The sequence below is a fragment of the Mastigoproctus giganteus genome, chromosome 11 (assembly GCF_048544385.1).
Source record: "Mastigoproctus giganteus isolate SK-2022 chromosome 11, ASM4854438v1, whole genome shotgun sequence".
Taxonomy (NCBI): Eukaryota; Metazoa; Arthropoda; class Arachnida; order Uropygi; family Thelyphonidae; genus Mastigoproctus; species Mastigoproctus giganteus.
This window is the reverse complement of record NC_143585.1, coordinates 85,668,928-85,688,451: the sequence shown is the minus strand read 5'-3', so window position 1 is coordinate 85,688,451 and position 19,524 is coordinate 85,668,928. Positions and strand designations below refer to the sequence as shown.

The following is a 19,524-nucleotide window of genomic DNA, read 5'->3' as shown; positions in this document are numbered from 1 at the left end:
GGTTCCCAAACTACTGAGATTTGCAGAACCCTTCAAAAATCAAAAAATGTTTGCGGGGACCCCTTCAAAAATCAAAACAGGTTTGCAGACCTCCCTCAAAACAGAAAATCCAGTATGAATACAGGGTTTTCTGAAAATAAAATTCAAAGTTTAATGTGTGAAACAACTCAATTTTATTTTTATACAAATACATAACTTTATTTATCATCAGTTTCCTATACATAGAACGAATAATTTAAAATTTGTATACAATTATATACGTCTATCGAAAATAAGTAATGTTCTATGACAAAGTTTGTTGTGATTCTGCCAGTATATTTTTTAAGAAAATAAAGATATATTACTTGATACCTCCTGAATGTTTTGTGGACCCCAGATCGGGAAATGTTGAATCTGATGATGAATCCGAATAAATATGAAAACATTTCCTTGAATTGGAGGATCACTATCCGATTCATTACTCTGCATGTCACAAATAATAATTACTTACTAATAATTACTAAAATAATTACAAATAATAATTACTTATTGGAGGCTTGAAGTGGTGGAACCCATGTTTAGTCTCTACAGCTAAGTTCCGGTCAACCCTACCCTATCTCTTCCATCATGCAGTATGATAGATGTCTTTTGAGGTTATGATGAACATCATGGCGAGATCCAATATTCCTTACATTTTGAAGGTACAGCTCTAAAATGGTGTTCGCAGGCTGGCCGCTAGTTAATACACCGGACCGAACCTATTGGTAACTCCCTAGGAGGCTTTCGGATCAGCTAGTGTATAATCTTGCTACCTCTACTCTGCCAGACAGTGACTGGAGGAAGTCCGAATAGTGTGTATGCGGGGAGCATTGTTGAGGCCACATTATGTCAAGGATCTGGGTATATACTTACACCGTCTGTATGCCATATCCAAAAATTTCATTACTTCATACAGCGTATCCCACCCACCTTTTGTTACTATTGAATACACCATGAATTGTCAAACTAATAGAGCAAGCTTATCTGCTAAAAGATCTAAACCTCCCAAGCACTTCCTAATTCATTTCACAAATATACGTGGTCTCAATTCTAATCTCAACGATGCCCATTTCCAAACGGCATGTACTTTTTCTGACAGAATTTCAGTTATCGGTTGATTCAACTACTGCTCATCTCAGATGCCCAAATTATTTGCTGTATGATTCCTTTCGCCTCAAAGGTAGTACTTGTGCATATGTCCGCTCTGATATTCCCTGTCAGAGACTTAGCAATTTGGAATCTCCTCTCTTTGATCTTCTCTGGCCTAAAATCTCTCTACCTCATTGTGTCAAATTCATCTGTTGTCTCTACCGTTCTCCCAACTCCTCTAATCATTTGGAGCTCTTTGACTTCCTCTCTTTGCAACTTGACTTTCTCCAGTCCAACTTTCCTAACAGTGAGGTAATTTTCCTTGGTGATTTTAAGGTTCACAACTCCAGCTGGCTTCCATTTTCTAGTCACACCGACCCAGCTGGTCGAGATGCTGAGGCTTTTGCAATTACTAATGACCTTGCACAGATTGTTCATTTAACTACAAGAATACCGGACAATCCTAATCATACAGCCAACTTGATCTTTTTCTCACAAACAACCATTCTAAGTACATGGTCGAAGTGAGAGGTCCTTTAGGCACTTCAGATCACAACTTGGTGATTATCACTTCTCCAATGGAACCTTTATCTCGTGGCTATTCCCAACCTCGTGTTGTTTGGCATTACAAGAATGTAAAATGGGATGACCTGCGAAACTTCTTTTCTTCTTTTCCTTGGTCGGATTACTGTTTCAAAACTTCTGATGTCAACATTTGCTCAGATCGTGTCAGTGAAATTATTCTTGCAGGAATGGAATCCTTTATCCCACATTCCACTTTAAAATCTTGTCCTTTATCTAAACCTTGGTTTTTCAATAAATGTGCTAAGGCTGTTCAAGAGAATAATGTTGCATGTCGTAATTGGCTTGTTTCTAATTCTCCAGTTTCATTTTCTACCTACACCAAAGCTCGCAACAATTGTAAAGCAGTTATTAATCAGTCCAAACTAGAGTTTGAACAGGCTAAGAGCAGAAAACTTGCTTCTTGCCCTAATGGTAGCCGAGCATTCTCGTCTCTTGCTAAAGCTATTGGCCGCAACTTTTGCCCATCTTTGCTCCCACCTCTGTGCAAACCAGATGGTTCTGTTGTCACTTCAGCCAAGGCTAAAGCTGACCTGCTAGCATCCCATTTTTCTTCCAACTCATGTATTAATGATCTTGGTAAAACACCTCCCACAATTCCCAACACACTCCATTCAATGCCTCCTGTGGTCTTCTGTCAAAAGGATTTTGACGAACCTTGATACTAAGAAAGCTCCAGGTCCCGATGGTATTTCTCCACCTGGTCCCAAAACCTGTGCTCCTGAACTTACTACTGTTCTTTGCTGTGTTTTTTCACTCTCTTATTCCAAAGGTGTTTTTCCTTCTGCTTGGAAGTTTGCTCATATACAGCCAGTTCCTAAAAAGGGTGACAAATCCTTCCCATCCAATTATCGTCCCATTGCAATTACTTCTACTCTTTCTAAAGTAATGGAGAAATCAATTAACCACCAACTCTTAAACTACCTAGAAACCTTCTGTCTGATCAACGATCGCCAGTATGGATTCTGTCAGTGCCGATCCACTGGTGATATTCTGGCATGTTACCCATTTAGGGACTAATTCAATGAAAAAAGGTTCGCTGAAACACAAGTAGTTGCTCTTGACATCTCAAAGGCTTTCGATCGTGTTTGGCATAAAGGTCTTCTAAACAAGCTTCATCTTATGGTTTGCTAACTGTTTTTAGTAATTGGTTATTCAGTTTTCTCTCTGATTGCTCACTGAGGGTGATGGTGGTAGACGGCTCTCTGTCTTCTAACTTCTCCACTAATGCCAGTGTCCCTCAAGGTTCAGTTCTTTCTCCCACTCTTTTCCTCTCGTATATTAATGATCTTCTTCCATTGACTGGAAATCCTATCCATAGTTTTCCCGATGATAGCACATTGCATTCCACTTTCCATTTTGAGAAACCTTGTCCTCAACTTCTCGAAAATCTGCTACCAATTCCTTAAATGCCGATCTTCAGGTAATTCTCCAGTGGGGGCAAAGACAACTTAGTTGATTTCAACCCTTCTAAAATTCAGTCTTGTCTCATATCTCACAAAAAGGATTCTTCTGCTCCTATGCTTATCTTTAGTGACACTCCGATTTCGAGGCAAAATTATGTATCTCTTTTGGAGATTACCCTGACTTCTAATCTCTCTTGGCACAAGCACATTACAAATATTGCTTCCTCTGCATCTAAAAAACTTGGTTTTCTCTTTCGCTCTCAGCGTTACTTTTCTTCCAAACAGCTGCTCACTCTGTATAAATTGCAAATCCGCCCTGCCATGGAATATAGTTCCCACATCTGGGGGTGGTGCCCCCAAAACCTCTCTCAGGCTTCTTGATTCCATTCAGAAGAGGGCAGTTAGGTTAATTAATGATTCATCTCTAACAGAGTCTCTCCACTCGCTTTCTCATAAACATACTGTTTCTGCTGCATGCCTCTTCTACAGATACTTCCATGGGCACTGTTCTTCTGAACTGGCTTCTATAATTCCCGCTCCCTTTTTCAAAACAGTACAAACACGTGCCGCCATCAGCCAACATCCATTTTCTGTCCAACTTCAAACTCACAGAACCTACTTTTTATCTTCCTCGTTTATTCATTCAACTGCCATTTTCTGGAACAATCTTCCTTCATACGGATTTCCTGAAAATTACAGGCTACAGAAGTTCAAGTCCAATGTCAACAAATATCTTCTTTCGTCTTCCCAATCTCCAACCCAAGCACGGTACTAAGTACTATAGGTTCTAATACCTCTCATGTTTGGGGTTTACATAAAAAAAAAAAAACTTGCCATCTTTATTTTACACCCATAAATTTTGATTCTTTTATAAAAAAAAATGTACTTTTATAATCAATATGATGTTTCTTGTTTAACACTTCACAATAACTTTGATTATGGACAACTGTTGACACCAAACTGGAGTTAATCGAAATGGCTTCTGAAATATATTAACTGTTATTCAGAAGCCATACATGGTTCTGTCATCTCGTTGTGATAAATGGATTGTTTAGTTTCTGAAAAGTTAAGCACTAATGATGTGCTCTGGTACTAAAATTTAGAAAATTACAGAAAGCGGAATTGACCAGTTTGACTTCTGAGTGGCTCATATATATATATATGTCGTGTACTTTTGAGGTTATGTCAGCTTAATGGTGAGATCCGATTTTCTTTACCTTGTGGGTACAGAACTAAAATGGTTTTCACAGGCTGGCCACAAGATCAGTTAGTGTATAATCTTGCTGCCTCTACTCTTCCAGATAATGATTGGAGGGAGTCCTGTATTGTGTATGCAGGACATTGGCAAAGCCACATTATGTCAAAGAACTGGATCTATCCTTGCAGTGCGTATTCCATATTAAAAATTTTGGTACTCAATAAAACATCCCCCATTTCTACTTTTACTTTATCTACTGAATGCATCATTAATATTCAAACTAATAGTAGAAACTTATTTGTGGACAGATCTATACATCTCAAAAACATCCTCATTCATTTCACAAATACATGCAGTCTCAATTGCAATCTCAACTATTTTCATTACAACTTTCAGACTGTTAAGTCCCACTTATATGTATCAAGCACTGCTCATCTCAGTTGTCCTAACTATTCACTCTGTGATTCCTTTTGCTTCAAAGGTGGTACTTGTGCACACACCTGTTCTGCTATTCACTGTCAAAGACTAATTGGGAAGCTCCTCTGGCTTAAAATCTTTCTATCCCATTCAGTTAAATTCACTTGGAACTTCTTTCTTTCTGACTTACTTTCTTTCAAACACGACTTGCTCCAGTGCAACTTTCCTAAACAGTGAGGTAATTTTCCTTGAGGTAATGTTCACAACTCCAGCTTGTCAAGCTGGTCAAGATGGCTTTTGTAATTAATAACAATTGATTATTCATTTTCCTACCAAAATACTACACTAGACAATCCTGACCACAAACTCCTCTCTTGATCATTTTCTCTCTCTCTCTCTCTCTCTCTCTCTCTCTCTCTCACACACACACACACACACACACACACACACACACACACACACACACACACACACACACACACACACAGCTTCCTTGATCCTTTTGTCACAAACAACTCTTCAAAGTACATGGTCGAGGTGAGTGGTCTCTTCTCCAATGAGACTGAAATAGGATGATTTGCAAAGATTTTGTTCTTCTTTCCTAGGTTAGATTACTGTTTTAGATTATCTGATATCAATGCTTGCTCAGATCATGTCAGTGAAATTATTCTTGTAGAAATGAAATACTTTATTTCACATTCCACCGTAAAATCTTGTCCTTTATTGAAACCCCGCTAAGCTGTTGAAAATAAGAATGTTACATATCAAAATTGGCTTGCAACCAAATCTCCACATTCATTTTAGGCTTACACCAAAGCCTAATTTTAAACCAATGATGCTTGCAAGAATTGTAAAATAGTTATTAATCAATCCAAACTACATTTCGAACAAGGCAAGAGTAGAAAACTTGTTTTTTCCAAATTACAGAAAAAAATGGTAGTCAAACATTCTAGTCACTTGACAAAGCTATTAGCTACATATTTTACCCACCTATAGTGCCACCTCAGCTAAAGATGAAGCCAACTCATTAGCATCCTGCTTTTCTTCTAAATCTTGTATTGAAGGCATACATCTCCTACCATTCCCAGTATACTTTCAATGTCTCCAGTGGGCTTCTGTCAAAAGGATGTCAGAAGAATTCTGAACAATCCTGATTCCAAGAAAGCTACAGGAGACATTGAGTGGGGTGTACTGCAAATGGTAGGTGTATACCAAGATATTCAATACAAGATTTAGAAAAAAAGAAGAATGCTAATAAGTTGTTTCATCTTTAACTGAGGTGGCAACAGAATCATCGAGTTTTAAGAGTGGTCGCAGTATAGGCAGGCAAAATTTGTAGTCAATAGCTTTGTCAAGAGACCAGAATGTTCTATAAACATTTGGACTTTTTCTGAAGTAAAGGAGAAATCCATCAACTGTCAACTCTTAAACTATCTCGAAACCTTCCATCTGATCAATGATCGCCAATATGGTTTCTGTCAGTGTCGATCCTCTAGACATATATTAGCTTATGGCACTCCATAAGCTAATACAGTAAACCCCCGCTATTCGCGGGGGTTACGTCCCTGAGAAATGTCGCGAATACTGAGTTATGGCTCCCATAGTAATAAAGGGGATCTGTTCCAAAGTATGAAATATATAAGAAAAACTAGTCTAAAATTTTGTCTACGTATGTATTATATGTACCTTCATAATATGACTATGTACATAGTGAAATGCAAGCATATGGCATCGAAATGAAAATAAGAAACAATTTAATATTAAATGTAATATTTATTAGAACTTTCAAACAAATCTTTCAAACCAGAGCCTTTGCTTGCTACCAAAAAAAAAACATCCCACCAGTGCTGTCACCAGTTTCGCTAAAGTGTTGATAAAGGAGTTTTGCCTTTTCGCGAATGATGAGTGAACTTAACGGAATTTTATTTTGAGTTCGGTCTTCTATCCACAGATTTAAAGCCTTTTCCATTTTTTCTAATTTAACATCACGAGTTACAGAGCAAATTTTTGAAGCAATTAGCGCGTTTTCACGGACACTACGGCAGATTTCTTTCTTCCGATTTCTTGATTGATCGTACCGTTAACTCATTGATTTTATAATGTTTTGCCACTGAGGAGACATTTTCACCATTAGAAAGTTTGTCCAATAATTCAATTTTATTCGCCAATGTCATCACCTTCTTTGATATTTTCACATTTCTCTTTTTATTCGTAGCCATATTTTTGTAGGAGTTAGAAAGAACTTGTCCACAATAGTCACTTTCTTCCGTTAACACACTCGAAATCTGTTTTACACTGCAAAACGGTAGATTTATCATTTTTGTAAGCATATCAATTTATAAATTGATAAATTTATTCAATTTATAAACATATAAATTAAAAGCAAACGACGAAACCTTCCATGACAAACGCATAACACATACTGAACACGGATTAGCGAGAAACATCCACGCTCGCGATTTTGTCACCCCTCTTCCCCCACCCACTGAGCGCTGTTTTGACCGGGAAAGATAATTTTAGCCACCCATGTTTTTTATGGCGGAAAATATTCACGGCGCTTTAAAATTCACATTTTTTTTAGGTTTCATTTTATATTAAATTGGCAATCGCGAATATGCGAATAGCAGGGGTTTACTGTATATGTCTAGTTTTGGACAGGTTTGTTGGAAAAATGTGACGAAATTCAAACTGCTCCTGACATTTCTAAGGCTTTTGATCATGTTTGGCATGAAGGTCTTCTAAACAAGTTTCCATTTCAAGGAATGCCGAATATTTCTGCAGTTCAGTATTCACGTTTTCTCTCTGCAGGTGATGGTAGATGATTGTTTTCTAATTTCACTAATTAATGCTGGTGTTCCTCAAGCTTCAATTCTTTCTCCCACTCTTTTCGTCTTATATATTAATGACATTCTCCACTGAATGGAAAACGTATCCATAGTTTTGCTGATAATAGCACATTGCATTCCAACTTCCAGTTTGACAAACCTTGCTCTGCACAAACAACTTCATTTTCTCAAATATCCATAAATTCCTTAAATGCTGATCTTCAGTTAATAAGGCAAAGATAACTTAGTTAATTTCAGTCCTTCTAAAAACTCAGTCCTGTCTCAAATCTTGCAAAAAAAGTGTCTACTACTTATATGTTTATGTTGTGGTATTCAGATTTATAGACAAGATCACATCTTTCTATTAGGGATTATCCTGACTGCTAATCTCTTTTGGCATAAGCACATCACAAATATTGCTTCCTCTGTAAAAACAAAAACAACAAAAAAAAAAAAAAAAAAAAAAAAGGTTTTTTCACTCTTGGCATTACTTTTCTTTTAACTAACTATTCACTTTGTAGAAATCTCAAATCTGCCCTATCATGAAATATTGTTTCTTACATCTGGTGCTGTGTGCCCCCCATAACCTCTCTTAGACTTCTAGACTTCATTGAAAGAGGGCAGCTAGGTTACTTAATGCACCATCTTTCACTAAGTCTCTCTACTCTCTGTGTCATAGATGCTCTGTTTGTGCTGCCTGCCATTTCTATAGATACTTCCACGAACACTGTTCTTCTGAATCTTCCAACTTCAAACTCCCAGCACCAACTTTTCTTCTTCCTGATTTATCTATTCGACTTTTTGTTTTTTGGAACAACCTCCTTCTTTCACATGTTTAATTACAATGAAAATTACAATCTACAGAAATTAAAGTCTAATGTCAACAAGCATCATCTGTCCTTTTCACCTCCAACCCATGCATGGTACTAAGTACTACAGGTTCTAATATCTGTACGTTTGGGATCTTCATTAAAAAAAAAAAAAAAAACCGAAGTGGGTCAACATGTTATTAAATATTAGTAGAGGCATATGATGCAAGAAAGCAAGCTTATGCAGCATCAACCAAAAAAAAACCCCACTCCCATTTCACCCCTCCATTTGTTCGAAATACCTGTCCAGCTGAGACTTAAATTTATTTAGGCTATCAACTTCCAAAACAAGGGATGGAAGTCTGTTCCACCAACCAACTACCCGCTGGCTAAAGGCAAATTTTCGCACATCTATCCTACATCTGTCTTTCTTCAATTTGAATTTATGCCCTCTCAGGTGATTATTCTGAGCAAGAGGAAGAATCCCATCGGCATTCAGCATGCTCAATACATTCAAGGCTTTATATACCTCTATCAGATCACCTCGCCGGTGCCTGGGTGCAGACACTGTAATTTGCAAAACTTAAGCCTTTCTTCGTAAGAGCACCCCTTTGTTCCATTCACTAATCTTGTTGCCCTTCTCTGTACTCGTTCCAGCAGCTCTACATCCTTCTTGAAATGAGGCCACCAGACCTGTATACAGTACTCAAGGTGTGGCCTGACCATTGCCTTATAGAAGGGAATAATCACCTCCTTATCCCTGCTAGAAAAATTGCTGTATATCATTGACAAGACACCGTGACCTACTCTTGCAGCCCATCTGGACTGTTCAGAGAACTTCATATCTGCCTGCACAATTACCCTCAGGCCCTTTTCATTCTCTACCACTGTCAGTGTAGTACCACAGAGTTGATATGTTGCTCTGGAGTTACTGTTTCCAATATGTAGTACTTTACATTTGTCAATGTTAAACTTCATTTGCCACCTCTCAGCCCATCTGCTCAACCTTTCCAGACCCTGTTGCAGCAGCATAGCATCAGTAGTATCCTTAACAACCCTGCCAACCTTTGTATCGTCTGCAAACTTGAATATTAAGCTTGATATACCATCATCATATCATTTATAAATACAGAAAACAACAATGGACCCAACAGTGAACCCTGAGGGATTCCACTAATAACATTAGTCCACATTAGCAGTGTCCATTGATTACCACTCTGTCTTCTCCCCCTAAACCATCCCTTTATCCATAGCAGCAATTTGCCTCCAATGCCACACTGCTCCAATTTATGTGGCAGTCTTCCATGTGCAACAGTATCAAAAGCCTTTCTAAGATCCAAATATATAATATCAAAGTTATTCCCTGCATCCAGTTCTTTTGTGACTGCATCATAGTATCCAATGAAATTGGTCAGGCAAGACTTTCCCTTAACAAAACCATGCTGTGTCCGAGCTATAACTGTAGTCTCGTCTAAATGATTCTGAAGTGCTTCTTTAACCAGTGCCTCCATTAATTTTCCTGGAACGGAAGTTAAACTCACAGGTCTATAATTACTTGTGTCAGCCTTTGATCTTCCTTTGTGAATTGAGGTCACATTTGCACATCTCCAGTCTGTGGGGACCTCCCCTGAGTTCAAGGAAGCTCTCATAATTATGGCTAAAGGGTCACTTACTTCCTTTGCTGCCTCCTTTAATATAACTGGATAGATCCTATCCACCCTGGGTGCCTTTTTTATGTTTATCCTCAACAATTTCTCCTCCACTTTACTCTCAGTTATTACAAAATCATCTAGCTCACTGCTGCCAGAGTTTACTTCACCTCTGGCATTCCCCTTCCTGAATAACTCCTCATGTGTGAATGTAGAGGCAAAACACTCGTTTAGTTTGTTAGCCACCTGGGCAGCATCCTCACCTTTTGTTATTTGTTATTTGGTTTTTAGGAGCATTAGCAACTAAGGCCATATTGCTCCGGGGATATGCGGTGGTCATTCACTGACCTTTCCGCATCCTCCGTATTTGGTGGGCACGGGCTCGAACCCCGGTCTAATCAAGAAATGTGTGTTACGCACTGCTGCTCCTGCCCACCTGGCTATGGAGGCGCCTAGGATCCTCAACTGTTGAACCATCAATAACCAGTGGACCAATCTGATTCATCCCTTTCCTTCTACAGTTTATAGGTAAAGAATTCTTTTCTGTTTTTCTTTGCATCCTTTGCCAAGGATTTGTTTGTTGTTTGGTTTTTAGGAACATTAGCAACTAAGGCCATATTGCTCCAGGAATATGCGGTGGTCATTCCCTGACCTTTCTGCATCCTCTGTATTTGGAGGTCACAGGCTTGAACCCCGGTCTAATCAATAAGCGTGTGTTACGCACCACACGCAGCAGTGAGTGTGTTACGCACTGCTGCTCCTTCCTACCTGGCTACGGAGGCACTTGCCAAGGATTTCTCATAAAGATTACTTTTGGAAATATAATTTCATACAGCATTATTTAAAGCATATGAAACAATATTTGAAATATTTTTTTCAAGTAATGAACTTTATTATTGTTTGAAGTATTTAGAGGTTTTATCTGCACACTGAATAATTTACTGAAAAATACACTGAATAACTGAGAGTATACTGTAATACTTTTTTTTTTTTACCACTCTCAATTTTTGAAATGAAGCTTCCTATTTGAGGCCAGTACAGAACAAACTAATAATTTATTCTGACCTCACTGATGAGCAGATACTACACAAAGTCCCTTGTACAGCCAGCCACATTCTGCAGTTAAATGCATATGCACTGAAGAGTAAACAACACAATCATATAGTGATTGTGTTGTTCACTCTCCTTAATGAACCAAATTAAAAAAATGATAGGATTGAGTCAATCTAGATTGGGCGAGCAGAGGAATTTTTGGGCTTCTTCTCATTAAAGCTAACGAATTCAACTACAGTGAGAAGGTAGCTAGACAAAAAATCCGGTTTTTCTTCCAGTAAATTGGAAGAAAAATTTTGGTCAGGTGGTCACACACACTTTTTTTTATGAAAACCCTAAACACAAGCAGTATTAGAACCTATAGTATTTAGTACCGTGCTTGGGTTGGAGGTTGAGAAGACGAAAGAAGATATTTGTTTACGTCTTGTTTAAGTCTTGAAACGTCTGGAAGCAAATGTTAATAAACTTGTCCACGCATGGCTTAAAGATAAGAAGATCCCGACCGCGACTCACCATCTTCTGCGTGCTACTGGCTGCCAACTACCACAATTCTACGGATTACCAAAGATCCATAAACCGGGTATTCCTCTCAGACCTATAGTGTCTTGCTGCAGTGCCCCAACGTATGAACTGTCCAAACACATCGCGAGCCTCCTCTCGCCTCTTATAGGTAATACATCTCACACCGTTAAAAACAGCAGTGAATTCATTAACACCATTAAGGACATTTCAATCCCTGATAACTCTGTCATGGCATCATTTGACGTGGTTTCTTTATTCACCTCGATTCCCGTCCAACAGGCCGTGCACTGCGCCAGAAGGCTCCTTGAGAGCGACTTAAGCCTCCAATCCAGGACGTCACTATCCACTGATGACATCTGTACCGCCCTCAACCTATGCCTCTCTAGCAGCATCTTCACCTTTGAAGACTCACTCTACAAACAAGTACATGGCACTGCTATGGGTGCCCCTGTCAGTTCCGTAGTAGCTAACATTGCCATGGAAGATCTGGAGAAGCAGATACACCAGAACCCACCTACACCTATTACAACGTGGTGTAGATATGTCGACGATATTTTTACCATAATACCACGTGGTTCTGAAACGGTACTACTAGAATACCTCAACTCTCTATCCAATTTCATCAAGTTTACCGTAGAATCAGAGGTGGACGGTTCGCTCCCGTTTCTGGACGTGCTAGTGCATCGCGTAGGCCCACATCTAGAGACCTCAGTATACCGCAAACCCATGTGGTGCGGTCAATTCACCAACTACAGGTCCGGCCACGCTCCAAGCCATCTCAATAGCACTGCCTGCACCCTGTTCTCCAGGGCCTGGAGCCATTCCAGCACCGACACAATTAGACGTAACGAGATCTCCCGTGTGAAGGCGGACTTAACCAGATGCGGTTATCCATCCCATGTACTAAACAGATGCTTGTTACAGGCACAAGAACTTACTTCCAACCCAAGACCTCCGAAGCAAGTCGGCATATCATCCGCCTACATTCCGTACTATCCAGGAGTGTCAGGACGTATCTCGAAGATCCTGAGAAGTTACAACATAAAATGTGTACAATTACCAGGTAGGAACCTACGTTCACTTGTCTCCAGTGTGAAGACCCCTGTCACACCTGTCTTACGCAGCAATGTAGTGTACCGTATCACCTGTAGGGCCTGTAACAGTTGCTACGTAGGTGAGACATCGAGACGTCTCCAGGATCGCCTCACGGAACACGACAGAGCAATCCGGCTTGCCGAAACTGACCAGTCCGCGCTTGCAGAACATTTTTGGGCTACCAACCACGATCTTGACCCCAAGCGCGACTTTGAGATAGTGGACCACGCGCGACACTTTCGCCACCGCCTATGGTTAGAGTCACTAAACATAATGAACAACCCTAAGGCATTAAATCGCCAGAAAGGCATGCGTATACATCCAATCCTGGAGACAACCTTTTTATTGATGGATGATCACTGGCGCAAGGCAGCACACGTCCATGCTACAACAATGACGAATGAGTAACGTGCCACACTTTGCTTGTAATGTATTCAAAAATTCTGTCAGTTGAGAAAGGGACACGAGTTCCGAAAGCTTCTGGAAATATTTTATTTTATTTTATTTTACTGGATATACTTTAAATAAATATCTGTTAAACTATGGACCCCAGTACTCCAGGCCCATTTGTCACTATATTTGTTTACGTTAGGGTTGAACTTCTGTAGACTTTAATTTTCAGGAAATACAGTGCCCATGGAAGTATCTGTAGAAAAGGCATGCAGCAGAAACAGTACATCTATAAGACAGCAAGTGGAGCGACTCTGTTAGAGATGAGTCATTAATTAACCTAACTGCCCTCTTCTGAATGGAATCTAGAAGGCTAAGAAAGGCTTTGGGAGCACCACCCCAGATGTGGGAAGAATATTCCACGGTAGGGCAAATTTGCAATTTGTACAGAGTGAACAGCTGTTTCGAAGAAAAGTAACACCGAGAGTGAAAGAGAAAACCAAGTTTTGTAGATGCAGAGGAAGCAATATTTGTAATGTGCTTGTGCCAAGAGAGATTAGAAGTCAGAGTAATCCCTAAAAGAGATATATCATTTTACCTAGAAATCATAGGGTCACCAAGGATAAGCATAGGAGCAGAAGAATCCTTTTTACGAGATATAAGACAAGACTGAGTTATAGAAGGATTGAAATCAACTAAGTTGTCTTTACCCACTGCAGAATTACCTGGAGATCGACATTTAAGGAATTGGTAATGGATATTCGAGAAGTTGAAGCTGATTGAGCAAGGCAAGGTTTCTCAAAATGGAAAGTGGAATACAATGTGCTATCATCAGTAAATCTATGGATAGGATTTCCAGTCAATGGAAGAAGGTCATTAATATAAAAGAGAATAAGAGTGGGGGAAAGAACTGAACCTTGCGGGGACACCAGCATTAGTGGAGAAGTTAGAAGACAGAAGAGAGCCATCTACTCACACCCCCTGTGAGTGATCAGAAAGAACACTCGATAACCAATTATAAAAACCAGTAGACAGACCATAAGATGGAAGCTTGTTTAGAAGACCTTTATGCCAAACGCAATCGAAAGTCTTAGAGATGTCAAGAGCAACTACTTGTGTTTCACCGAACTTTTCCATTGAATTTGTCCATAACTGGATAACATAAGCCAGAATATCACCAGTGATGGAATCCATACTGTCGATCGTTGAGCACACAGAAGGTTTCTAGGTAGTTTAACAGTTGGCGGTTAATTGATTTCTCCATTACTTTAGAAAGAATACAAGTAATTGCAATGGGACGATAATTGGATGGGAGGGATTTGTCAAACTTTTTAGGAACTGGCTGGATATGAGCAAATTTCCAAGCAGAAGGAAAAACACCTTTGGAATAAGAAAGTGAAAAAAAGGCAGCAAAGAACAGGATTAAGTTCTGGAGCACAGGTTTTGAGAACAATTGGATAAATACCATCGGGACTTGGAGCTTTCTTAGCATCAAGATCTGTCAAAATCCTTCTGACAGCCTTTTGACGGAAGGCTACAGGAGGCATTGAATGGAGTGTGTTGGGAATGGTGGGAGGTGTTTTACTAAGATCATTAATACACGAGTTAGAAGAAAAATGGGATGCTAGCAGGTCAGCTTTAGCCTTGGCTGAAGTGACAACAGAACCATCTTGTTTGCACAGAGGTGGGAGCAAAGATGGGCAAAAGTTGCAGCCAATAGCTTTGGCAAGAGACCAGAATGTTCGGCTACCATTAGGGCAAGAAGCAAGGTTTCTACTCTTAGCCTGTTGAAACTCTAGTTTGGACTGATTAATGACTGCTTTACAATTGTTGCGAGCTTTGGTGTAGGCAGAAAATGAAACTGAAGAATTGGAAACAAGCCAATTACGATATGCAATTTTTTTCTCTTGAGCAGCCTTAGCACATTTATTGGAAAACCAAGGTTTAGATAAAGGACAAGATTTTAAAGTGGAATGTGGGATAAAGGATTCCATTCCTGCAAGAATAATTTCACTGACACGATCTGAGCAAACCTTGACATCAGAAGTTTTGAAACAGTAATCCGACCAAGGAAAAGAAGAAAAGAAGTCTCTCAGGTCATCCCATTTTACATTCTTGTAATGCCAAACAACACGAGGTTGGGAATAGCCACGAGATAAAGGTTCCATTGGAGAAGAGATAATCACCAAGTTGTGATCTGAAGTGCCTAAAGGACCTCTCACTTCGACCATGTACTTAGAATGGTTGTTTGTGAGAAAAAGATCAAGTTGGCTGTATGATTAGGATTGTCCGGTATTCTTGTAGTTAAATGAACAATCTGTGCAAGGTCATTAGTAATTGCAAAAGCCTCAGCATCTCGACCAGCTGGGTCGTTGTGACTAGAAAACGGAAGCCATCTGGAGTTGTGAACCTTAAAATCACCAAGGAAAATTACCTCAGTTTTAGGAAAGTTGGACTGGAGAAAGTCAAAGAGTTCCACGTGATTAGTGGAGGTGGGAGAACAGTAGAGACAACAGATGAATTTGACAGAATGAGGTAGAGAGAGATTTTAAGCCAGAGAAGATTGAAAAGAGGAGATTCCAAATTACCAAATCTCTGACAGGTAATGTCGGAATAGACATATGCACAAGTACTACCTTTGAGGCGAAAGGAATAATACTCTGAATAATTTGGGCTGAGATGAGCAGTAGTTGAATCAACCGAAAACTGAGATTCTGTCAGAATAAGTACATGGTGTTTGACAGAGTGCAAGTGAAAATGAACATCGTTTGGGAGGTTTGGATCTTTTTGCAGATAAGTCACTCCATTAGTTTGACAATTCATGGTTTGTCCAATAGTAAGAATATACCGAGAATAATAAGAATATATCCTGCCCATAACATGGCCTCAACAATGCCCTCCACATACACACTACTCAGACTGCTTTCAGTCACTATCTGGCAGAGTAGAAGTAGCAAGATTATATACTAGCTGATCCAGAAGTCTCCTAGAGAGTTAACAATGGGTCCAGTCCGGTGTACTAAATACTGGCTGGCCTGCAAACACCATTTTAGAAGTGTATCCTTGAAATGTAAGGAAGGTTGGATCTCTCCATGATGTTCATCATAACCTCAAAAGTAATCAGTCATACTGCATGATGGAAGAGATGGGGAAGGGTTGACTAGAACTTAGCTCTGGAGACTAAACTTGGGTTCCACCACTTCAAGCCTCCAATAAGCAAAGTGGTGGTATTGCACTAGTTGATGAGAGTCATCCACCACCTAGTATTGTCTAGTAACACAGAGGGACGGCATTCCTCCATGTGGTGTGCGCACCACACCTTGACCCCTGGTTACGTTGGTTTACATCTGGGTGGTCACCCACAGTGTGCTTGCGCATGGGGGTTATACACAGCATTTACTGACAGTTCCACCATTGTGAAGGTGCAAGCAGAGGATTTGGCTGTTACAGACTGCCCGGACTTCACCAGAATTGGGTCTACTTGACTTGAGTGTCACCCGAATATCAGTTACATCAGCGTTTTAGACTCCCAGATAGCAAACATCACTTGTCTGGCACATCTGAGAGAATGCCTGTGACAACCTCAAGGGCATATGCATCAACCTACAATGAATGTGTCACTAATCATTCTCAAATAAAGATAAAATAAGTATACAAACCATTATAATGAATATATGCAAAATTTCTCATTAATATACCTGTAACATCCAAGTTTTACCCATACAACATCTCCATAATGTGGATGTTTTCCACTTTGACAGTCATCACAGAAATAACTACCATCTGGTGGCTCTATATTCAGACATTCTGCATGGAATGCTGCAGGACATGATTCACAACAAATTAAACTTCCTCCTAAAAAAAGAAAAAAAAAAGTGAATGCTGGTAATTACTGTTATCAGTCACTTACTATAACCAATCATCAAATAATATGATCATATCACTGTTTATTGTTATAATTTTTTTGTTTCAATTAGGAAAACTATCTTCCAGAACACCTAAAATATTGTGTATAAGTCAGAAATTTGTCATTTATTTACAACCCTTACCATTCCAAAATGTTTACAACCTTCTCAATTGACAAATGAAATTACCTTTTAACTTCTAATCTCTGCCACATATCTACAGCATTCATGAAAAGCAGGAGTGCTGGTAAACAAAAGCAAGTAAACAATCAAGAAAATTATGCTTTTGCTATCGGTCTATAATTGAAGAAAGGAGCAATCTAACTGACTATTGTTAAGTTTTACAACTATTTATGACAAGTTATCTATGTTTAATTACACTCTAAATATTTGAAAATTTCCCAAAAACGATCTCATGGTGCATATGTGCAGTACCATATCCATTGTCTGCTTTCTTGTATTTAGTTTGCCATTGATGTATGTCCGTTGAAAACTTAACTGAGATTTATTTCTTCTTAGAATAAAAAAGTTGTATAAACAGAGATTTGATTTTAATTTCAGAACAAAATTCTAAGTGCTTATGATACCTCACTTAAGTGTAGTCAGAATTTGCTTAAAAATCAGTGTTTCACAGCTTCTTTTGTGTAAGTTTATAAAGAATATAAAATTGCACACATTAGGAGTGATTGAGAATGACAACCTGAACAGGAAAAGAAAAAGATGTAGAAAGAATGAACTTTTGGAAGAATCAGTGCTGAGATGGTTCACAAATGGTCCTATCAATAGAAATATCCTATGTGAAAAGTGAAGGAATTTGCAAATAAACTTGGTGTAAAGGATTTTAAGTCTACAGATGGGTTGCTAAGCAGCTGGAAGGAGAGGGACAACGTTTTTGTTGTTATGGGGGTTTGATGGCACATAAGCTGATGTGGCTATAATGCGCCCACACAACATTGTGTACAAAAAAAAACAAAAAAAAAAAAAACTTCCTTGAGAAAAATCAGACTCGGATACAGGTTCAGCACAAAAATGGGTGGAAAATATCTTACCTCATTTATTGGAAGAATTTGTCCCTGACTGTATTTTCAACACTGATGAAACTGGTGTTTACGTTAGAGCAATACTTAGCATACTTTATAATTAGGAACTGAACATTTGACAGCTGGAAAAAAACCAGAAAGAAAGAGTGACTGCACTACTTTCTGGGTGGAAGCTTTTCATAATTAGGAAAAGTAACCATCGACATACCTTCAGAGGGAGGGGGAGAATCCTTATCGGTTGAATATAAGAGCAACACAAAAGCATGGATGATGTCTTAATTTTTGTTGACTTTCAGAAGGAACGGGACAGAGTTATCGCAAGTCGGTAAAAAAAAAAATTAATTGTGCTTACCTCAGATAACTACAGCCCATCTGGATGTGCAATTGTAGAACAAAACTCATATTTCAATGAATACAATGTCCATAGTGCAGCCTTTGGATCAAGGAATTATAAAAGTTTTCAAAATGTTGTCAGGGGTGCAATGCAACAAAAAAATTATTGCAGAAATTAAAGAAATGCCTATGCCCAAGCTAAGGACATGGCAAAAAGAATTAACTTATTAGATGGCTAATGCTTGGGTTTTAATTTCCAAAAACTGCTTTTGTACAGCTGAACTTATTCAACCAGGTGTGATAAATATTGAAGAAAGTAGTGTAGTGCCACCAACACAGTATACCAACAATTCATTTAATATTACACAAAATTTCGACAGGTGGGTAAAAATTGATGAAAATCTTCCAACAGAAGGTGATGGAATTATACCTGTACAAAACTACTTCTGTACAGCTGAACTTATTCAACCAGGTGTGATAAATATTGAAGAAAGTAGTGCAATGCCACCAACACAGTATACCAACAATTCATTTAATATTACACAAAATTTCGACAGGCGGGTAAAAATTGATGAAAATCTTCCAACAGAAGGTGATGGAATTATACCAGATAAACCTGATATTGAGGGAAATGAAAATTCTCGCCAAAGATAGAGAGTTATGCCAATAACTCTAGAGAGTCCAGAGAGTTATGCCAATGATCTGAGGAATGTAGGAAATCTTTTAAGTGTTATGGAGTGCATGAGAAATTAACAGAAGAGAAAATTATTGTACTGGCTACAAGAACGTACTGAAAATTTAATGGCTAAGGATTTAAAATGACAAACGTTGGAAAAATTTTTTTAATAGGTCAGTATGTTTATAACATGTTTTTGTATTCACTGTTTTTTGTTTCTTTCCGACACTGAAATCAGTTGATTTGAGTTTATATTATGGTTATATATGCAGAATACTATATACTGGATAACAAATATTGGTAAGATCAGCAACTTTTTTATATTTCATCAAAAAAAAAAAAAAAACCACCTTGTTTAACATCATCAATTTTTGTAAACCAAATATGATCTATTGTATTCTATTACATTTTAGTATTAGAAAATGATGCCAGTAAACAAGCTTATATAGCATCTATCTCTATCTCTCTCTCTCAAACACGCACCTTAATATCACCTATGCATCCTGTAATGGTTTGT

General features: G+C 38.7%; 1 protein-coding gene across 1 annotated transcript in view; it reads right to left on the bottom strand.

The window, feature by feature from the left end:
* Positions 1-19,524, bottom strand: part of NSD (Nuclear receptor binding SET domain protein) — a 402,839-nt gene that overhangs the window by 115,647 nt on the left and 267,668 nt on the right. Inside the window, 1 exon segment of the mRNA XM_090385568.1 lies at positions 16,752-16,908. Coding sequence (XP_090241694.1) covers positions 16,752-16,908 — 157 coding nt within the window.